Raw genomic sequence first — 21043 nt, 5'->3', positions numbered from 1 at the left:
AAATGTTAGTAAATTGAATTCAACAACAATATATAAAAATACCTATGCATTGGGGCGCCTGGGTGGCTCAGTTGTTAAGCGTCTGCCTTCGGCTTAGGTCAGGATCTCAGGGTCCTGGGATCGAGCCCCACATCGGGCTCCCTGCTCAGCGGGAAGCCTGCTTCTCCCTCTCCCACTCCCCCTACTTGTGTTCCCTCTCTCGCTGTGTCTCTCTGTGTCAAATAAATAAAATCTTAAAAAAAAAAAAACCTATGCATCATGACCAAGTGGAACTTACTCAGGGATACAAGGCTGGTACAGTATTTGAAAACCCTGATCAATATATTCCACCATAAAGGGCAAAAAAACAAAACAAAACAAAAAACCATGATCACATGATGCCAAAAATCCAATCATGTTAAGTATTCCAGCTATATCATGGTCTATGCTTGATGCCGTGTGCTTTCTGACAAAACTTGAATTTGAAAGATTACTTTTAAATCAAGGAAAATTTAGTAGGCATTGAAAAGGATTAAATAAAATCAGGAGCTAAAAATGGAATTTCATTAATCAAGTATTAATGAAATAAAACTTGTTGAAGATAAAAAAGGTATAGGTGAAGGTGGTAACACCTGATTTTCCTACCTTAAAGGTGATAGTGAGGTTGCAGTGATATAATATACATATGTGAGGAGGAAATGATGATAATTGTGTTTATACTTCCCACAACAGAACCGTGTCTGAGTCAGCTGGCCAGCTGGAAAGGTCGTGGATGGACAATTAATCAAAATCATCATTCCTACTTTCACAGATCAAGTGGCAGGAGGTGAAATTCATCTGTTGTCAGCGCAATAAGGACCCTCCGTCAGCGTTCCTATCAGCATTTGGGCTTCTTTGATATTGGATGCTTATTTTCTGTGTTCTGTTTCACATTTCCTGGTTTGTTTTCACAAAATTTGTTTCTCAGCAAAAGGGAAAAGGAAGTGGAAATCAGAAAAGAATAGGATGACAGAGCTCAATTAAAAACAACAACAAAAAACTAGCCATGAATTACATCCAATGCGCACACACATCCTTTGTAACAGACTCTACTCCACACATTTTGTTCAGAACTAGTACATCTGCCTTTTCCATTGCTTCTCAGCCTCTGTTTAATGCTGATGATCACAGCAGTGACACCTCTTGGTGTTTTTCTCTGCCCTCTCCCCAGGTTGTTTTATGTTAGGTAGACTAGGTATTTATTTACAAGAAAAGAAATGAACTTCCAGGGAAAAGACACAGCTCTTATAAATCCAGATTTCCTGGATATATTTACCTTTTTTCCCAATTGCTACAATAAGATGTAGAAGCAGGGTAGATCACAAACTACTGGAAAATTAGTAACAAGACTCCTTGAACATTTATTTAGTGGTCTGTAGCCTGAATGGTGTGTATTTCTCTTGGCTCTAATAATTTCTACCATTATCTAGTCTTGCCTATTCTCCTTATGTATATACACTATTAGTCTTATGAGAGAAAAAAGTTTAGTCAGTTTCAGAAGAATCAGATGCTAGATCTCTTCACAAGGGCTCAGCAGGGATGGAGAAGTGAGTCGCTGTTGTACAAGAATCACCACTGGGTATCCCATGATCTCAAGCTTTAAGAAACTTTAATCTTCAAAAGCAGAATTTTCAATAAACAGCCTTCACAAAATGTTCACGCACCCTGCTGGAAACACTTAACTTTGTGAAGCAACCCATTTTATGTTTGGAAGTTTGAGCTAAAATTGGGTTCTGGTTGTGCCCTTGGGGCTTTCCAAGAACAAGACAAAGACTTTTCTCTTAACAGCATTTCAGATGTTTGAAAATGAGCAGTCTGGTCACTCCAGGCATCCCATCCCCAGCATAGATTCCTAGTCATCCTCCCCCCAGATGCTGTCTACTGAGTCTTGAAAAAGATGGGCAGAGGAAGAGGGGGAGAACAATGTCTAGGCAGGTGCCGTCCTTCCATTTCCATTCTTTTCATCTTTTTACAGTGGCATTTTTTTGCCCTTTGTTGAAGCTTTTGGTTTATAAAGCCCTGGAGTGTAATTCTGATCCAGAAAAATTACAGTATTTCTTGATTTAAAAAGGAACACTTGGGGGCGCCTGGGTGGCTCAGTCGTTAAGCGTCTGCCTTCGGCTCAGGTCACGATCCCAGAGTCCTGGGATCGAGTCCCACATCGGGCTCCCTGCTCCGCGGGAAGCCTGCTTCTCCCTCTGCCGCTCCCTGCCACTCTGCCTGCTTGTGATTCCTCTCTCTCTCTCTGTGTCAAACAAATAAATAAAATCTTAAAAAAAAAAAAAAAAAAAGGAACACTTGGAGAATTAGGTGGGATGATGTGGAAAGCACTTGGCCAGGGGCCTCTGACCAAGCTTGGGCAAGCTTTCCACCCAGCCTGGCTTTAAGTTCTCAGCCTTGGTCACGTGAGCTTCTGCTCAGAGGCTGTCAGTGCAGTGGTTAGGTGAGGAAAAAGTTCACTATTTCCAGTCTGAGTACAGGTTCAGGAAAGTATAGGCCCATGAGGCACACTTTGGAGGGAGGAGGTGGACACTGCCATGGGGGAAATAAGGGTGGGGACATGAATAAGCTAAGGTAAGTGGTACTTGTCCTGGGGAGGAAGGAGAGGGATCATCTGGTATGGGAAGGACCACCAATTCTGGGTTATAGTTTCTGTTCTGTTCCTAACTCACTTTGTAACTTAGGAGGTGTCTCTCATGCAATCCTTCCGGCCATTTTCCTCAAAAATGAGAGTGAATCAAATTTCCCTTCCCGAATGCAGTCAGGCTCCATCCAACCCATACTGAAGAGCACTTCTTCTGATGGGCTCTGTGCGAGGTTCTGGGGATTCAGTGGTGAACAAGAGATAGTCATGCTCTCCGTCCTGGAGTTTACAGTCCAGGAGAGAAAAAGAGGCTTATCAGAGAATGGTCCGGGTGCTGATTTTCTCTAGGGAAGTGCTGCATCACGGCACTACAGCAGAGCCTGTGTGAGGACGCTGGCCTGAGAGGACTGGGGAGGGGGAAAGACAACACTGAACACTGAAGGAAGTCTGGGAGTTAACCAGGCAAAAGAGGGAGACAGAACCTTCCAGAAAGAGTAGATGACACGCTAACGGGATTGAATGGCTGGAGTGACTGAATCACAGAGCAAGAGGGAGCGGGGACAGGAGGAGGCTAAAGGAAGAGGCAGGGCCACACCTCCTAGGACTCGTCAGGTATTTTCACCTTTAACCTAAACACAGTGGGGAACTTTCACTCTGGATATACTACAGGAATTGGACTGGAAACCCCTCTAATAAAGATTTTCACGAACTTGAATGGGGAAAAATCTTATGCTATTTGTTTTTACTACCCCCTAACTCAAATTTAGCCTTTTCTTTAATTATAAATATAGACAACAAACTGCAATAGTCTTAGCTCTTACCTGGTGTTTTGTCATGCATACAAATCAGATATGCCATCACATTATACTTGTTATGAATATCTCAAAATACTTTCACTACTTGGAAATTACCATGATTGTCTACCTGTCACCAGATCTTGTTACTTATAGCATGAGGAAGAACATTTACCACTATATCACAAATGTGTCTTTTAAAATGTTGGTAATTTTTTCAGTATAATTGGTTTCATTTGTAATCCTATATATTTATGTATTAAAAAGCATTATGCTTCAGAGAGATTCCTAGACACACAAAAAAAGTGAAGAATGTCTGATTTTAAGTAAATGACCAAATAGGAATTCTGTTTCTAGTAGTATGTCAGGATAGATGACCTGAGTAAATCTCCAATGAGGGCAAATAAAATGCTGAATATAATTTTTTTTAAAGATTTTATTTATTTATTTATTTATTTATTTATTTATTTATTTATTTATTTATTTATTTGAAAGAGACATAGCGAGAGAGGGAACATGAGCAGGGGGAGTGGGAGAGGGAGAAGCAGGCTTCCCGCTGAGTAGGGAGCCCGATGCGGGGCTCGATCCCAGGACCCTGGGATCATGACCTGAGCCGAAGGCAGATGCCTAACGACTGAACCACCCAGGCGCCCCTGAATATAATTTTTAAAAAATCCTCTAGATGATCTCTTAAATGATACAAAAGTAAGGAATCCACCTAGATGGATAAATAAATAAACCCATCACACTGAAGGGAGCAGTGAGGATGCTTTCTTTCAAACAGCTGAGTAGGGGTTTGGGGTGGGTGTGGAGAGATCACCCATGAGAATCTTAACTGCAAGGTGTCCCTATGTGGTCTATAAATCCACAAGTGGAGAATTTAATCTACAGTGGTCCCGGTTTGGTAAGACTCCTCCTCCTCCTGCCCCTGCACCCAAGGCACTGATAAAGGGAGATTCAAGTGACATCTGGAAGAATTCAGCTTAAGTCAGGCATCAAATATTTCTCAACCAAATAAAGCTCTAAAGAAAATGAACAGGAATTAGACATTACATGGAATCAAGGAGACGGTGTTATGAGTGAAAAACAATTAATGGAAGGCGGGTGGTAATAGATCCACAAAGACTTCTTCAGATACTGGAGGAAAAAAAAATTAAAAAGTTTAATACATTTAAATAAATAAAAGAGAAAATTGAAAATCTGAGCAGATAACAGGAGACATAACATATATTTGAGAAAGGGAAAATATAATTGAAGTTTATATACTTGAATAACATTTTGGGAAGAGCTAATAGAATGGGGAGGAAGCAACATTCAAAGAAGTAATGGGGAAAATTTTCCAAATTTGTTGAAAGACACTGACCCTCAGATTAAGAAGCCCAACAAACCCCAAGCAACATAAACACATAAAGACCTAGCTGTAGAGATAGCAGACATGTAGGTTATAAAAGACAGTTGGAGGGACAGTGTCATGCACAGAGAAGTGATAAATGAATAGCAAAACTCTTAACATCAACAGTGAAAACCATAAGAGAATCATATCCTCAAAGTGCTGAATAAATAACCAAAAATTCTGTACCAAGTGAAACAATGGAAAGTGTCAAACCTGAGAGTTTACCACCAAATGACCCTCACTAAATGGATTCTGGGAGCACCTGGGTAGTTCAGATGGTTAAGCATCTGCCTTCGGCTCAGGTCATGATCCCAGGGGCCTGGGATCGATCCCCCGCCTGGGGCTCCCTGCTTGGCAGGGAGCCTGCTTCTCCCTCTACTGTTCCCCCTGCTTGTGCTCTCTTGCTCTCTGTCAAATAAATAAATAAAATCTTAAAAAAAAAATAAATGGATTCTGAAGGATGTAATTCCAATTGAAGGAAAATGACTGCAGGTGTGTGGTCTGAGCTGCAAAGAGAAATAGTGAATCAAGATAACTATGTGACAATCTAAACAATCTAATGACTGTATATGAAACAAAGATAATCTGTGGGGAAAATAAAGCAGGCTAGATTTAAAATGCCAAGTTACAACCGCTTAGAAGTTGGAAGAGGAGACTAGAGAATAAGTTTTGCAAGGTCCTTGTATTGTCCAGAAGACCATGGTTATAGAGTGCCTGTCATGTCATCAAATAGGCATTAAAAAGAGCAAACACTAATGGAATAGACCCAATGTATACCTTCAAAAGAAGTAAAGGGAAAAGAATAAACCAAGGAAAACAAAGCTGTCCAAAGGAAGGCAAGAAAAGAGGAACAGGAGGACAGGAACAGGTGAAATGGAATGAGTCAAAAGTTCAAAATACAGGGCACCTGGGTGGCTCAGTCAGTCAAGCCTTTGTCTCTTGATTTTGGCTTGGGTCAGGATCTCAGGGTCATGAGATGGAGCCCTGAGTCAGGCTCTGCCCTCAGCACGGAGTCTGCTTGAGATTCTCTCTCTCCCTCTCACTCTGCCTCTCCCCCTGCTTGTGCAAATAAATAAATAAATAAATAAATAAATAAAATCTTTTTTAAAAAGTTCCAAATGTGATGTTAGAAATAAAATGAAATGGCTAATCACAATAAGTGTAAGTGGACGAAATTCTCCCATTAAGTCCTTAATAGTTACACCATGTTTTAAAAACAAAATAAATTTCAGCTGTGTACTCTTTACAAAAGACTCCTATAAAGCACACAGAACAAAGGCCAAACTATGGAAAATATATACCAGGCAGTTAGTAACCAAAGGGGGGCAAATATAGTTCTATTAATATCAAAGGAGAATTCAGGCAAAACACATTATTAGAAATAAGAAATTTGCTGCATAATGATCAATGATTCCCTTCACCAGGAAGATGCATTGATTCTAAATTTGTGTATACCATGTAAATTTGTGTATAGCCTCATATGAAGCCAGACTGACAGAATTAAAGGAAAAGCTTGTCAAATCCATCATCATCATAGATTTTAATACATTTGGCAGTAATTAGTAGATCAAACAGACCAAAAAAACCCAGTAAGAAAGTAGAAAAATCAAGATTAAACTAATGGACTTGACTGCATCTGATGTCTGGAAAAGACACAGTCCCTTCAAGCACACATGGAACATTTGCTGGGCCTGACGCACTGGCACAGAACTGACCTCAGTATAGTTCAAAGGACCAGGGTCTGACTATAGTAGTGTTTTTTTTAATTATTTATTTTAAAAAATGTTTTTTTACCGCAATGTAATTAAGTTAGAAAACAAAGCCAATGCAATAATTAGAAAAATCCATTCACTTGGAAACTTAATAACACTTGTAATCAACTTAAGGGTCAGAGGAGAAAATATAATTGAAATGAGATGATTTCATCATCTTAACTTTTCACATCAAACTCATGGGATACAGTTCTTGGAAGGAAACAATATTAAATGCCTTCAAAAAAAAATTAAGGCTCAAAATAGAGCTAAGATCTAATATAAATCAAAGACCCACAGATGTAGAAGGAAGGAAATTAAGAGAAAAGAAATTCATGAAATAGAAAAACATACAAAAGAACAGATCAACAAAGCAAAATTTTCATGTTTGAAAAGATGATTCATTTTTTAAAAAAAGGCACAAGTGGAATGGAATGAAAAAATAAATAAAACCACAGATGTTACAGAGAAAAGCAGTAAGAGGATATTAAGAACAATTCTCAATACTTTAAAACTTTGATATAATGGATGACTACCTAGAAAGATCCAAGGAGAAACACAAAGTCAGAATAATCCTGTACCTGTAAAAGAAATGCTATCAATAGGAAACAATTTTACCACAGAGAAAACACCGCATTCAGATGGCCTTATCTGACTGCTACCAAACATTCAGGAAACAGATCATTCTATTCCTACACAGAATAGAAAAGAAAACAGCTCATTTTAAGAGGCCAGAATAACTTTGATATCTAAACCGACAAAAACAACCAGAAAAAACACTAAAACCAACCTTCTCATGAACATGTATACGAGAATTGAGAACACATATCCGACCAGATCCAACAATAAATAAAAAGAAATCATGATCAAGTTAAGTTTCACTCCAGGGATTCAATTCATTGATATTAGAATTTTATTAATAGAACTCACATTAATTAACAGATTAACAAGGAAAATTGTATCATCTCAACAGATTAGGAAAATAGAATTTGACATCCAGACATAACATTTAAAAATTATCTTAGCATATTTTTTAAGCCAGCACGATGAATAGAAAAATCCATTTCCTTAATTTGATAAATTTCCTTAATTTGATAAAAGACATCTACAAAAATCATCCAGCAAACGTACTATATGGAGAAACATGGCAAGATTGGGAATGAAGTTATGATATCCTCTCTGTCACCCTTCCCTCCCTCATTTTTAATTGTGTTGGGGTTTGAGCCAGCCTCATAGTAGACAAGAAAAAGAAACACATTTAAAGGGTGAGAATGTAAAATTGGACAGCCACTGTGAAAAACATGTATGGCAGTTCATCAAAAAATTAAACAATTACCATATGATCCAATAATTCCACTTCTGGGCATATACCCAAAAGAATTGGAAGCAGGGGCATGAAGAGCTATGTGCACAGCCATGCTATGGCATTATGCACAATAGACCAACGGGGGGAGTGACCCAAGTGTCCATTGACAGATGAATGGATAAATAAAATGGGGTATAAACGTACATTGGAATATTATTCATCCTTAAATAGGAGGGAGATTCCGACACAGGCTACAACATGGATGAATCTTGAGGACATTATGCTAAGTGAAATAAGCCAGACACAGAAAAATACTGTATTATTTCACTTAAATGAGGTACCAGGGAGTAGTCCTATTCATAGAGACTGAAAGGAGAAGGGGGGCTACCAGGAGCTGGGGGAGGGTCATGTTTCATGGGGACAGAGTTTCAGTTAGGGAAGATGACAAAGCTCTGGAGATGGGTGGTGGTGATGGTTGCACAATAATGTGAAAGTACTCAATGCCACTGAACTATACACCTAAAAATGGTAAAAATGGTAAATTTTATGCTATGAATATTTTACAAAAATTTTTAAAAATTGTAAGGATGTCAAAGGAAGAAACAAAATTACCTTCCTATGCAGATGTGATGAGTGTCCATAAACACCAGTCTCCCGGAGTCAGTACTTGCGACTAAGCTGGCTTTTTTTTTTTTTTTTAATTACTCATGATTTGTGAATGGAGATGTGTTTCAGGGACTATATACAAAACTATCATTTTTTTGGAGAAAGAACAAAAAGCTTCCATTAGACTGTCAGAGGGGTCTGTGACCCACAAAAGTGTAAGAGCCATTTTGAGTGCTCCCTGCCCTCCCCCGCAGCTCTGTGGGCATCACACAGGCTGTGACCAGACTCCCTCCAGCAAAAACGCCTCAGGAGCCCACCACCCCTCCCCTCCCTCCCATCCCTCCCTCCCTCCCTCTCCCCACCCCCACACCACTTTTCTCTTTCATCCCCTCAGGTTGTTTAAATACTACATGAAGTATATTCTTTTTTTTTTTTTTAATATTTTATTTATTTGACAGAGACACAGCGAGAGAGGGAACACAAGCAGGGGGAGTGGGAGACGGAGAAGCAGGCTTCCTGCTGAGCAGGGAACCCCATGCGGGGCTCGACCCCAGGACCCTGGGATCATGACCTGAGCCGAAGGCAGACGCTTAACAACTGAGCCACCCAGGTGCCCCCGTGAAGTATATTCTTAAATATTTCTTGAATTCATTGGCGAAGCTTTACTTTTTTTAAGACAAGTGAGGCCTTGAATTCACACAAACTTTAGCTCTTTTCCTATTACCCTTCATTCCCTGCATGATCATATTAAAATGGCCCAGTTCTCACTCAGGGCCTGGGGCCCAGAAGGTCTCAAATACCTGTACAGTGATTAGAATACTCCAAACCGTGTCTGCAACCTTAAATAATTTTTGACCAGATTCTCTTGCTGGTTTCCTCTCTTGCATTTCGAGTGGGCAGAATTTTAACAAACTGCAGACCCCTGCTCAGTCCCATGGTCTGCCCAGGGGGCGGCTAGGATTCCAGGCAGGGTACCGGTGACAGAGAGCTGCCTCTCAGAGGAGGCTTCAACTTGGAGAAAATCCAGGGAATGAAAACTGTGGCCAGCTTACTTTCCATCCAAATGAAATCCTGAGACTTTTGTTTTTAACAAAATGCTTTTATTTCTATTTTTTAATGGAATGCATTGTTAGGTTCTTGCATGAAATATCAAAAGGCATTGATCTTTGCTTTAACTCTTCCTTCCTGGTCACAGAAAGGGGGTAGAAAAGATCTGCGGAAGTCAAGCCCAGCAGAAGCCACATGGTGCGAGGCAGTGAAGGGGTCACTTCCGGTGCTGGTGCACGGAGCGTGAAGTGATGATCAGTAGTCATCGTAGTTGACGCTGGCTCCGTGCCTGAAGCTGTGGGGACTCCGGGGACCAATCGCTGTGTCCTCGTCATAGTGACGCTGATAGTAATCATAGTAGTCGTGCCCATTCCGACCTCGGTTTAGCCAGTAAGTGATGTCATCTTCAAATTTCTGGAGAAAAAGAGAAAAATAGAGAACGGATTTAAGGACACACACTCCCCCTCGACCACATCTTATCCCTGGCTTTTCTCTGTGATGGCTTTTCTTCAGTGATTAACAACTTTTCCCAAGAATCGCCTGTCATGATGGTATTCTGTGCTCAGAGGTCAACACAGCCAGCTAAAGAGTACTGATAAAAGCCATTGTCCCCAAAGGAGTACACATGAAGCCCTTGAAAACTTCTGCCCTATGAGTTCTCAATATACCCGACACTCAAACATTTTTCTCTTTTTTGGGAAATAAAATGGGCATCTCCCAAAGATAGCGATAGCTTGGCCTGACCCCCAGGCACTGCACACATCTTACAGACATTGCCTTCTCTCCTTGTCCTGTCCTGTGCCTGGCCCTAGTGCACAGAGTAGATGCTTGATAAATGAAATCAACCACCACCCTGGTAGAGCCACAGGGACTTGCAATGGTGACCCTTTTATACCCGTGGTTTGGCTAGAACTTGCATGGCTGCACTTACTCATTCCACAAACGCTGATTCCATGGGCCCAGCCTGTCAGCCCTGTGCCGGGCACTGAAGGGCCACCCCAAGCAAGTAGGACAGATTCCCTGCCTTCATGAAGCCTACAGTTGCTGAGAGACACATGAAAAGAGACAGTTGCAGTTAGCAGGAATAAAAGGGAGGGGAAGAACTGAAGGAGTGAGAAGAATAGAAGGACTTTCAAGTTTACAGCTGGGGTAACTGGTCTTTGCTATCGATGCGTCTCTTAAAGGAAAGACTAATTCTTTGTCGGTAGCGAAAGTGCAAGATGAATGTAGATGGGCGCTCACATGTGTTGATGCTGACAACTTGGGGAGAGGTTTGGTGTGAGGCCAAAAAGGCGGGGACAAGAGAGGGATGACCTAGGGGGGTTGCAGGGTATCTAAAAGTTTGGGTCCAATTTTTCTCAAAGTGTGGCCAGTGCACCACCGCATCCAAATCTCTAACGATGCTAAAAGTGCAAGTTCTCAGGCACCCCTCCATGCTGCCTGGATGGAATTTTCCGGTGGTTGGGTCGCAGGAATCTATTTAATAAGACTGCCAGTGAACATGGGTATTTGAGCACTCCCTGAGGCTGGAAGGCCCAGCCTCGCCCATGATGGTGTTCTCTGTGGCCACCCACTTCGGGTGAGCAGTGGGTCAGCCTGTACCATGCTGGTGAGCACCACTCGGCCCCTCCTCTGTTTGCTGAGCCCCAGGGGCTCTGGCATCTGCTCAGCCCGCCCTCCGCCTCTGCCATGAAAGCGAGAATGTTTGCTTTCCCCACAACACTGCAGCTTTTCCCATCGTGAAATCATTTTTCTCCTTGGTTTTTTGCATTTTATAATCGTGTTTGAAGTTTTGGCAAACCTCAGACCTTGAAACATCAAGGTTTTCAAGAAATTAAAGAAATGTTTTGTGAGTACAGAAATAACACAGACTCATACTCTACAAATCGATACGTGGGAGTGGGACAGAGAAAAAGGGGGATCATAACTCTACTGCCAGAGACAACCACAACTGACATTTTGATGTATTTCCTTCTAGTCTCTTCTGGGAATATTTATTTATTTTTTTAATTTTTATTTATTTATTTGACAGAGAGAGCACAAACAGGGGCAGAGGGAGAGGGAGAAGCAGGCTCCTCACTGAGCAGGGAGCCCAATACGGGACTAGATCCCAGGACTCTGGGATCATGACCTGAGCTGAAGGCAGACCCTTAACTGACTGAGCTACCCAGGTGTCTCTTTTCTGTGAATATTTAGTTATAATCTTATGGATCCTCACCTTTATTCTGGTTTTGTCACCAGTCATTATTTTAGCCATTTCTCCACATTAGACTCTTAATACCCATTTTCATGGACTGCATCAAAGAAATGCAAATTACTACAAGGACATACCATTTTCATGTTCAAGCAAGTACTTTTTTGTTTTTTTTAATTTTCAGTGAGAATTCGAGGTGATGCTGAAGATGCCAGAAAACTGGTGCTCTCGCACAGGACTTCTGGGATTGTGCAATCTGACAGTGCCCAAAGACCCGCAAGTGATTCTACCTTTTGCCTCCGCAACTCCCCTGGGAAGAATGCAATACCAAGTACGGAACAAACTACACACAAAGATGCAAATCACAGTACCTGTCGTTTGGGTTGTTGCGACTGTAAGTAAGTTCATTCATACAAGTGCTTAGAATCCTACCTGGCAGAGTCTGAATGTATGTGTTTAGCTTTTTGCACAGGAAAAAAAATTTTACTTAAGTAGCAAAAAGATAATTAGAGAATAACCAATATATCCAATGGTTGGGAATGGGAAGGAAATTATAATCCAACCACACGACTGCATTTTATACAGCCATTAAAAATGAGGCTTCTAAAGAGTTTTTGTTTTTCATCTATTGCGATGTCTTATACATCCTCTACTCACAGTATAAATCTTGGGCCATTTGGAGAAATACTTCTCCAGTTGCCCCCTCTTGGAGATACTGCCCTTCATCTGTCCCCGTCCCCCTTCTGGCTGGGGTGGCAGGCTGAGCGTTCTCCAGGCCGCCGCCAAGCCTCCAATACAGCACTCCTGCTAGCGCTGCCCTGCTGGTCACTCTGTACACTTGTGTCTATGCATGGGAATCTGAGACCTTAACTCTGCCCCCAGCTACAGTCTGTGATTTTAAACATTCTTTTTCCTTGACTTAGTGAATACATCCACTCACCTCCCTGCCTGGACACATGAATGGAATGGACCCATCTTTTCCTGAAAATGCATTGCCAGATTTTCCTGAAAACATCTGCAAAGACCCATCTTTCTTTAAAAAGTCACTTTTCGTCTCTTCCCATTATCCTCACGGGTCTTTGCTTCGATCTTGTTGTTTCTGACATTTTGGGGAGGTAAAGCCGCAAATGTGTTTTGGACAGGTTGTCAGTTTTTTTTTTAAAGATTTTATTTATTTATTTATTTATTTGAGAGAGAGAATAAGTAGGCAGAGCGGCAGGCAGAGGGAGAGGAGAAGCAGGTTCCCCGCTGAGCAGAGAGCCCGATGCAGGACTCGATACCAGGACCCTGGGATCATGACCTAAGCTGAAGGCAGACACTTAACCGACTGAGCCACCCAGGTGCCCCCATTGTGAGTTATTTTAAAGACACCCAGGCAAAACTGTGCAGATAAGTTACATGGGATTCTGGGATGAATTTAAGCCCCGGCCATTTTCTCTGGGATTCCGCTTCCCAGTCATGTTGGGAGAGATTCCCATTTGCATGTGGTCTGATGAAAAATTCCAGCTGATGTCCCTGTATCCCGATGGAGATGTTATCCAACGCCTGGGTAGCACTTGGCCTATCATGGGGCTCATCCTTTTTGGAGTGAATTCCGAAGGCTAATTTTCTGTGCCCTGTTTCCCCGAGCCAAGCCTCTGCCCCCACCACACCGCTGTGGGGGGAGCCAGGCCTCCGGCGGGAGGAACTACCCACCGCTTCGTCGAAACCCATGTAGAGGAACTGCTGGTACCATTGCTGGACCTCCGGCCGAGTCCGGTCCCACAGCTGCCGCTTCTGGCGCCTCAGGCTGTTCAAGAATTCTTTGGCCTTACTCTCGTCCACTGCTACTTTAGTCTTAGCCGGAGCAGGTGCTAAAAGGATCAATTCCCCACCCCCCAAAGCACAAAGCATGAGTTCTTTTCTTATCAGGGCGAATCACTAGTATATATCCCGCACCCCAAGCTCACCCTGCCTAACATGGCTTTGATTTTCACTCTTACATCACATGTGATAAAATACAGCTGCCTGTCATCAGTCTCCATGCCCCTCGGTAGTAAGCCGTCCATCTGGGTGCAGCCATATCAAGGGGCGCAGGTTAGCCCCCAACTTCTAGGGCACAGGGGAGAAACAAGATGTAGCCCGTCCTCAGCAGCGACTCACCAGGCCTAGACCCCAGGCCTCAGACAGGGCCTGGTGGCATACCCCTTAAGCATTTAGGAAGCAACTGGATGTCTAAGGCCACACAAGTATATGTTCCTTGCACGTGCAAGCCAGAGAGTGCTGTGCTTGCTTAGGAGACCACGAGGAAAAAAGTGCTGGAACAATGAGCTCAGGCCCAGCTCGGCAGTATAGCAAGCTCACACCCTGGAGAGCCGGAGCAGACCGGGCCACCTTGGGCCACCCTCTGCGGGCCTCACACATCATCAATGATTCAGCCGAGTCTTGACAGGTACTGGCCCTTGCTTTAACACTCAGCTTCTTTAACAACGTCTTCCCATTGTGGTCTCAACTGTTTAAAAGCCACCACTTCTGCGGGCTGTGCTCAGGGGAAGCAGCTGTGTCCCTGCGTCTGCCCCTGCTCTCGGCCCCCTCATCTATAAAACTGGACTGGCAGTCCCTTGTTATGAAGGCCGCAAAGGATGATGGGAGTGAAGTGTTCGGTGTGTTCCTTGGGTCACATGGATAAATAGCAGTGGATGTGTTTCCTCACTTCCTGTTCATCTGTGTCTCTCTCAGGGCCTGTTACTACTCTTTTGTACATAGTAGGTGCTCAATATGTGTTTCTAGGCTTGACTTGAATAAAAGCTGAGAATGTACACCAGGACTCGTGATTATCTTGGTGGTCTGCTCTCTCCCACCTCTGACAGGCTGGCCATTTGAGAACCTCCATCACCCCGGGTGTCCTGGAGGAGCGGGCTACCCGGCACAGAGATCGGGGATTGGCCAGGGCCTGGTGGGTGGCTGGAAATGCTGAGAAAGATGCTGGGAGCTCCCTCAGGAGCCCCCTGCCCCTGCGAGGGGCCCCAAGTGCCCAGCATCTGGGGGATCTCTGGAGGGCTGACTGGGAAGCATGTGAATAGCACTAGGGAGCTCCACAAGGTCAGGGAGCAGACTGAGCTGGCCAGAATCCCCTTTCAACTGGATGGGGAGGGCGGGGAGGGAAGAATAAGGGATCAAAGGTCTATATCAGAAATGTGGCCACACTCCTCATTTCCAAGAGATAAACAACTTCTTCATTTTACAGGCAAAGATGACAGTTCCAAGGGAAGATGGCCTTCACAAGACAACATAATTGGTCCAACAGATCTACCTGATTGTGGCGGGCCCAGGATGTGTGTGGCTCCCAGCCTGTTTTGTTTCTACAACATTTTGCTGTTGGCTACCACATTCATCATAGGAGTATTTTCTCACAACAGGTGTTAGTCACAAAACAGTTTTTTCTGTTCCACGCTGCCCCCAAGGGCTAACTGGATATAGAGTACCACAACAGTACTAGCCCGAGTCTACCTCACTAACGGACGTTTTATGTGCTCTAAAGGATATGCTCTAAATTTAGATATGTGCTCCAAAGGGTATCATGGTTCTAAAATACACAGCATTAAATTAACACAGTAACACTGTTTCTTTTATTTTGGGGTCCACACTGACAGCTTTCAGAAAAACAATCTTCAAACATTTACCGGCAATAATATTTACCTAATAAAATACCACACACATACCCACAGAGTAAGCCCTTCAGATCTGCCAACCTTTCAAGGAGTAAACGCTTCCGATGTTCCAAACACAAGACCCCAGGGAGCACACTCAACATCGCCTTTCCCTGCGATCCGTTAAGAATGCCGCCCTTCTCCATGCAGGGTATCCTTACCTTCCCGCTTTTGAAGCAGCAGCTTGAGTTTATTCCCACTTATGCCACCTAATGGAATGGACATAGAAATCGTGTCAGAGTTGCACGGCCCCCTTTAATTTCTCAAGCGCAAGAATCAGAGTTGGAAAAAAATCCCCGCGTGCCCCCATCTCGATCTGGTAACCTGGCGGTTTCACAGTTTTGCTGTTTGCCACGTTTCCTGTCATGCAGGAAAAACAATTCAGGCTGCTCATGGCTCAGACTGGTGACAATGACCGTGGCTGACCAGGGGCATTAGGATTTGAGCAATACCTAGGAGAAATGACATTGTTCTTTCAGCCCCTTGTGTCTTATTATGAGGCCCGGCCACCCGGCATGTGTACCTTCCTGCAAACTTTCCCTTTTCATGGTATAGTAAGTGGAATAGTGTTCCCCCCAAATTCATATCCACCCAGAACCTCTGAATGTGAACTTGTTTGACAAGAGGGCATTTGCAGACGTAATCAAGAATCTCAGTTAACTGTGAAGGAGGTGATATCATAGTGGATGTAAGGTGGGCTCTGAATCCGATGGCTGGGATCTTTGGAGGAGAGGGACAGGGTACAGAGAAGGTGGCCATGTGAAGACAGAGGTGGGCAGGCGCCGAGAAGTTACGCTGCCACAAGCCAAGGAATGCACCTTAGCTCTTTAAAAATCCAGCCCAGTTTTGTAGCTCGTCTGGCTCCTCTTGCAACTAGGCCATATTGGTACCAGTTGCTGTGATTTTTATTCAGTTCTGAAAGTATTTCTAAGCAGCCTAAACATTTGAATAGAAAATAACATGCCTGGCCTGGTAGGACACCCTCCTCTTCCTGGTGAGCAGGTGTGAGGACCGGCAGACACTTCTGCTAACCTTAGGTGCTACGTGTAGGTACAAGGCTTGTTCCGTGAAGGGATATCCATAGCTCCCGGGAGAAAAGCCCGGCCTCCAGAACATGTTCAGGTATAAGGAGCTGGTCTGGCCCCAAGACGGAGGGGCTGGTGTCCACCTTTTCAGGCAGGTCCTTAACCTTCCCATCCATGGACAGACCCCAAGGCCTGTGTTCGCATCTGCAAAGGTACAGTTTTCTGGGAATAGGAGCCATAGTTTTTGCCAGACTTTCAAAAGGGTTTGGGACCCAGATAAGATTAAGAACTGCCCCCTGCTTAAAGAATATACTATGTACTTGGGGGAAAAAAACCACACTTGTGGCCAAAGGTCACAAATTGGCTGCCCACAGCTGAGCTTTACCTGCAGACATGTTTGAAGAGCATACCCACTGTTTACAAAATTTTGAATTTGAATGCCTCTGGGCCCAAGTCACTCAGCACGCCCCATGGTCCATAAAGAGCCATTTCACCTATTTGCTCTCTGTAGGCATCTGAATTTGAGCGCTACCCAACTGCCTTTAGAGTAGGTACATCAGCCAGGAAGCATGGTTGGGAAGAAGCTCTGGGAACCAGAATTTTTTTTTTGTTTTGGTACATCATACATTTACTACCAACAACCCTCTCAACTCCAAAATTGGGCACGGGGATTAAAAATAAAAATACATCGCACTTCTCAGTAAAGCATTACTAGTAACTTTCACTAAAAATGTACAAAATTTGTTCAAAATTTACCAAGCCTTCAAATGATTTGACTACGGATATTTATAATACATACATTTTAAACTATGTTAACTGATACAGTGGAATACAATTTGAAAAAAAATGAGTCAGCAAATGGTTTCCAGAAACACCCCTGGGCCATAGATTAGGGCATAAACTAAGGTTTCCAACACCTTGGCAGCCACTCCAAAGATGGGGTGAGTCACCCCAAGAAGTTCCCCATCAAGAGTAAATAAGCAGAGATAAGCACCTGATGGGGCTCCTGTTGAGAAGATTATTTAATTAGAGTGGAGTGGGACTACACTTAAAGCTGTACTTCCCATCGAATCTTAAGAGTCAATAAAGAAATCTATGAACACATTTGCCAAAGCAGACAGACACTTTCCATGGCACAAATATTAGCATTCATTAATATCTTAACACTGGTCCATCTCTAACAACAGCGTGGCACACACAGAATTAAGTATCGTCCCTCCATCTGTTTGCCTCTGTAAAAGCACTTAACAATAAATGAATGAAATATGGCCTGATGTTGAAATAGACTTTGGATTCAGGCATTTGCAATCTTGTTGCAATTTCTAGCAGCAAATATGTCACTACTGTTCTAAGAAATGAAAGCCTCGCCAGATCTTGGCTGTACAACGGAAAGGCACAGAAAAATCCTAAATTATGAATTATTGATGTTGCCACTGTGCCAATTACTACACACTGAAGTATAAATAAATATTAATACATGTGATCAGACACCACACTAAATTTGTTTGAAGAAAAAAATGAACAAATGAATAGCTGTGAATTTTTTTCCCTATAGTATGGATTTGTTTTTTACCCCAATATCATCAGTCACTACTTCTAGGCTGATAATAGGCACTCCTGAATTTATTAAACCTGACATTAGATCTCCCAGCAGATGCAGAATTGCAAGATGCCCCCCTTTGAAGGGGCTAACTATTAATAAACTACTCAAGAGGAGCAATGATCATTTTCTCCATTAAGTGTTTTTGGGTGTCGTAAGGAACCAGCTGTGGGACTTGATGTATAAAGATTTTCATTTTATGTCATAAGAACTTTCACATTCCAGCTCAATGATGATAATATTTTAACTGGCACCTTTCACCTCGTTCTTGGTACGAATGAAATAAAATGCAAATCTGAAAAGGAATGGCTTATAGCAGGTGCTCACTCCTTTTATTCAGACGTGCTTCTGAAAATGGGAGGAACAAAGTAGGAGAGGTAGATCAATCACGTAGTTTATTAGCCTCTCCTGTGGTTGTAACTTAGAAGGAGAGCAATTCTCCCCATTGGAACAGGTCCCCCGCTGTTCTGGCGACCTGGGGCTTTGGCCTCAGGGCTCCTAGGGCAGGCTTCCTCCCTCCCTTTCACCAAGAGTTTGTTTTTCCATACCTGTTTTGAATAAGCAAAGCAATCAAGGGTGTCTTCCATGGTCATTAGCCATCTACTTTGTAGGGGGAAGAGTACCAGTCTCCTGGTCTTGGGCAGGCGATTCAAGCCTCCCCGCCCTTAGCAGGAGATCTGGGATCACCATATGCCTCTCAGAGCTGGGAGCCTCAAATGTGCTCATGCAGGCCTGAGGCCACTAGTGAACCCTAAAGGATCCTACAAGTGGAAGGTAGTAGAGTCAGGACAAAACCGTCAGGTGGGGTCTGTGGACCCCCAAGGTTCAGATGCCTGCACCCCCTCCAAACTACTTCATTTTGGGGATGTGTATGAATATGCTCATTTTATAGGGAACAAACCTGGAATTTTCAACCGATTGCTTGAGGGCTCCACGAAGCACAGAAGGTTAAGTATTTCTCCTTTAAGAGCATTTCCCCCATCTGGGATGTGAGGCCTGGGCACAGTCTGGCAGACCCGGAACCTGACTCAGTTGGTTAGGGAATTGCCTGGAAGGGCATCTCCATAATGAAGCTTTTGGGTTTCCCTCAGTCCTGGAGGGCCCCCACCGCTGATAGCTCCCTTTACCCCCTTGCCCCTTGTATTAGGTCCAAAACACTTCTTGCCCCTCCTTCGGACCTTGGCCCTCGTTCTTTCCCAAGGTGGCCACGCAGGGCTGAGACCCTGCCCTTGACCCTAGTACTCTGTCTGCGGACCCAAGCACGCCACTCCCACTTGTGCAAGTGCAAAACCCAAGACCCCTACCACCCCTTGGTACTTGCCCGGGCTCGGGTTGGGTCCCTCCGCCCTCACTCCATCACCGATCTCCGTCCCCGCGCCCTGCCGTCGCCCCACTTACCTGGGCCCAGGCACAGCAGCAGGAGCAGCGCCAGCGCGGTCAGGGCCAGGACGGTGGGCCGCGCGGAGGAGGCGGCCATGGCTGCAGCGGGAGGGCAGGAGGGAGACGCGCGCACCGCGAGCCGCCGCGCGAGAGGACTGGGCGAGGGGGGACAGGGGCGCAGGCAGGCCGGCGCTCCCTACATCCCAGCCGGGGCGGGACCGGCCGGCCGGGCGCCGAGCCAACGGGCCGCGGGCCAAGCGGCCGCTCGGAGCGCCACCGAGCCCCGCGCCCCCTGCACCCCCCTCACCCCGACCGCCGCCCCTCGGCTCCAAGGCCACGGACGCGCGCGACGCCGGGCTCAGGGGAAGGGATGGGGAGATGGACTACCCGGGCCCAGCTCAGGTTTCTCTCCTGCCTTCCCCTCGGGCCGGCCTGGCTCGCGGACTGCTCGCTGTCCCCCCTTTCCCCTCCGCGCTAACGCCGCCCTTCCTCCCCATCCCGCTCGCTCCCGGGCGCGGGGCCCTGCTCCTGCCTTGGCTTCTCAAGTGGCCTTTGGAATTTCCTTCATTCCAAGGGCGCTGCGCTTAAAGATGCCTTTGGCGGTGCTGTGTTTTGTAAGATTTTGAAAGACTCCATAGTCTGGATTCAGAACTGCACCCCGCCCCCCAAACTACTCTGATAGAAAAGCCTTTCAGAAACCAGGGACCTGGTGAAGTCCGTAGGTGTTCGCAGGACAGATGGGCCCCTCTGTGCGCTCCGTAATGTGTGCACACTTAGAAGACACTAAAGGGAGGCCCAGTGAGACGGCAGAAGTGCCAGCGCCGTACCAGGCCTGCCCCAACACGGAGGACACACGAACTGGGCAGTGTGGGATGGTGGAGGAAAACTAAGCCAAAGTTGTCCCAACCGACCTCGAGCTGGTCACCTGCATTTACAGAATGGCCATGAAGCCACATTACCTTTAGGGGCCCTTCCTACCTAAGATCTGCTCTGAACTCAGCTAGATTGCTTTTCTTCAGCTGGTTTCTCACTCTTTATACCTTCCCGTGGTCAGTGTTTACCATCCTGCCATAGGATTCGCTCTCCCTGTGATGCAGTTGGCTTTCCCCAGCAAGCAGTGAGAAAGGAGCACCTTAATTCTGAGCTCTGGGAGGCAGATGGTGGCCGAGGGAAGAGAAAGTGTGAAGTGTGTCACAGAATCACAAGAACCTATGCCAGAGAGAGCCTGAAAGGGAGGGTCACACACCTAAGGACTGTAGGACGAGAGGAATCAGGGAGAAGGAGAAAAAGCACAGTAACAAAGGTGATGGATTTACTTTAGCCCAGGGATGAGACATTTATTAGCAGGAAGAAAACCAAAGCAAATACAAAGCCAGTGTTCTGTTTGGATTTGTTAGGACATACATTAGAGATGTTAATTATCTTGTGGACATCATCCCCTCCACGCTCCAAATCCCCAACGGGATTTGCTTCTAATATAACATTTAACTTCTCCTCTCATAACTAGGGTCTGATCAGAAATGAATTCATGTAGCCATAGGAAGGACAGTCAGTGGCCACGTCCCTGGACAATTTCCTTTTTCTGTCTTTTGGATGCAGACTTACATTTCCTCCCCTCACCCATCCCTTCCCGTTTTCAGCTGAAAATGCAGAGCA

General features: G+C 44.6%; 1 protein-coding gene across 1 annotated transcript; it reads right to left on the bottom strand.

Moving 5' to 3' along the window:
- Positions 1 to 9074: 9074 nt before the first annotated feature.
- Positions 9075 to 19570, bottom strand: ECRG4 (ECRG4 augurin precursor). The gene is made up of 4 exons (XM_032419661.1): positions 19406 to 19570; positions 15544 to 15591; positions 13389 to 13546; positions 9075 to 9913 (listed from the first exon to the last, which is right to left on the bottom strand). Exons 1-4 carry the CDS (start codon positions 19482 to 19484, stop codon positions 9755 to 9757), a joined length of 444 nt encoding a protein of 147 aa, XP_032275552.1. The 5' UTR covers positions 19485 to 19570; the 3' UTR covers positions 9075 to 9754.
- Between the last annotated feature and the right edge of the window lie 1473 nt (positions 19571 to 21043).

Source organism: Phoca vitulina, unplaced genomic scaffold, assembly GCF_004348235.1.
Source record: "Phoca vitulina isolate PV1807 unplaced genomic scaffold, GSC_HSeal_1.0 scaffold22, whole genome shotgun sequence".
NCBI lineage: Eukaryota > Metazoa > Chordata > Mammalia > Carnivora > Phocidae > Phoca > Phoca vitulina.
Note: the sequence above shows the minus strand (reverse complement) of the source record. Positions and strands in the feature narration are given on the sequence as shown.

Coding starts and splice junctions, on each gene's coding strand:
- ECRG4 (XM_032419661.1), bottom strand. CDS start 19,484: ATGGCCGCCTCCTCCGCGCGGCCCACCGTCCTGGCCCTGACCGCGCTG. Junction 15,592..19,405: donor GCTGCTGTGCCTGGGCCCAG/GTAAGTGGGGCG, acceptor CCATTCCATTAG/GTGGCATAAGTGGGAATAAA. Junction 9,914..13,388: donor ACATGGGTTTCGACGAAGCG/GTGGGTAGTTCC, acceptor CTTTTTCTCCAG/AAATTTGAAGATGACATCAC.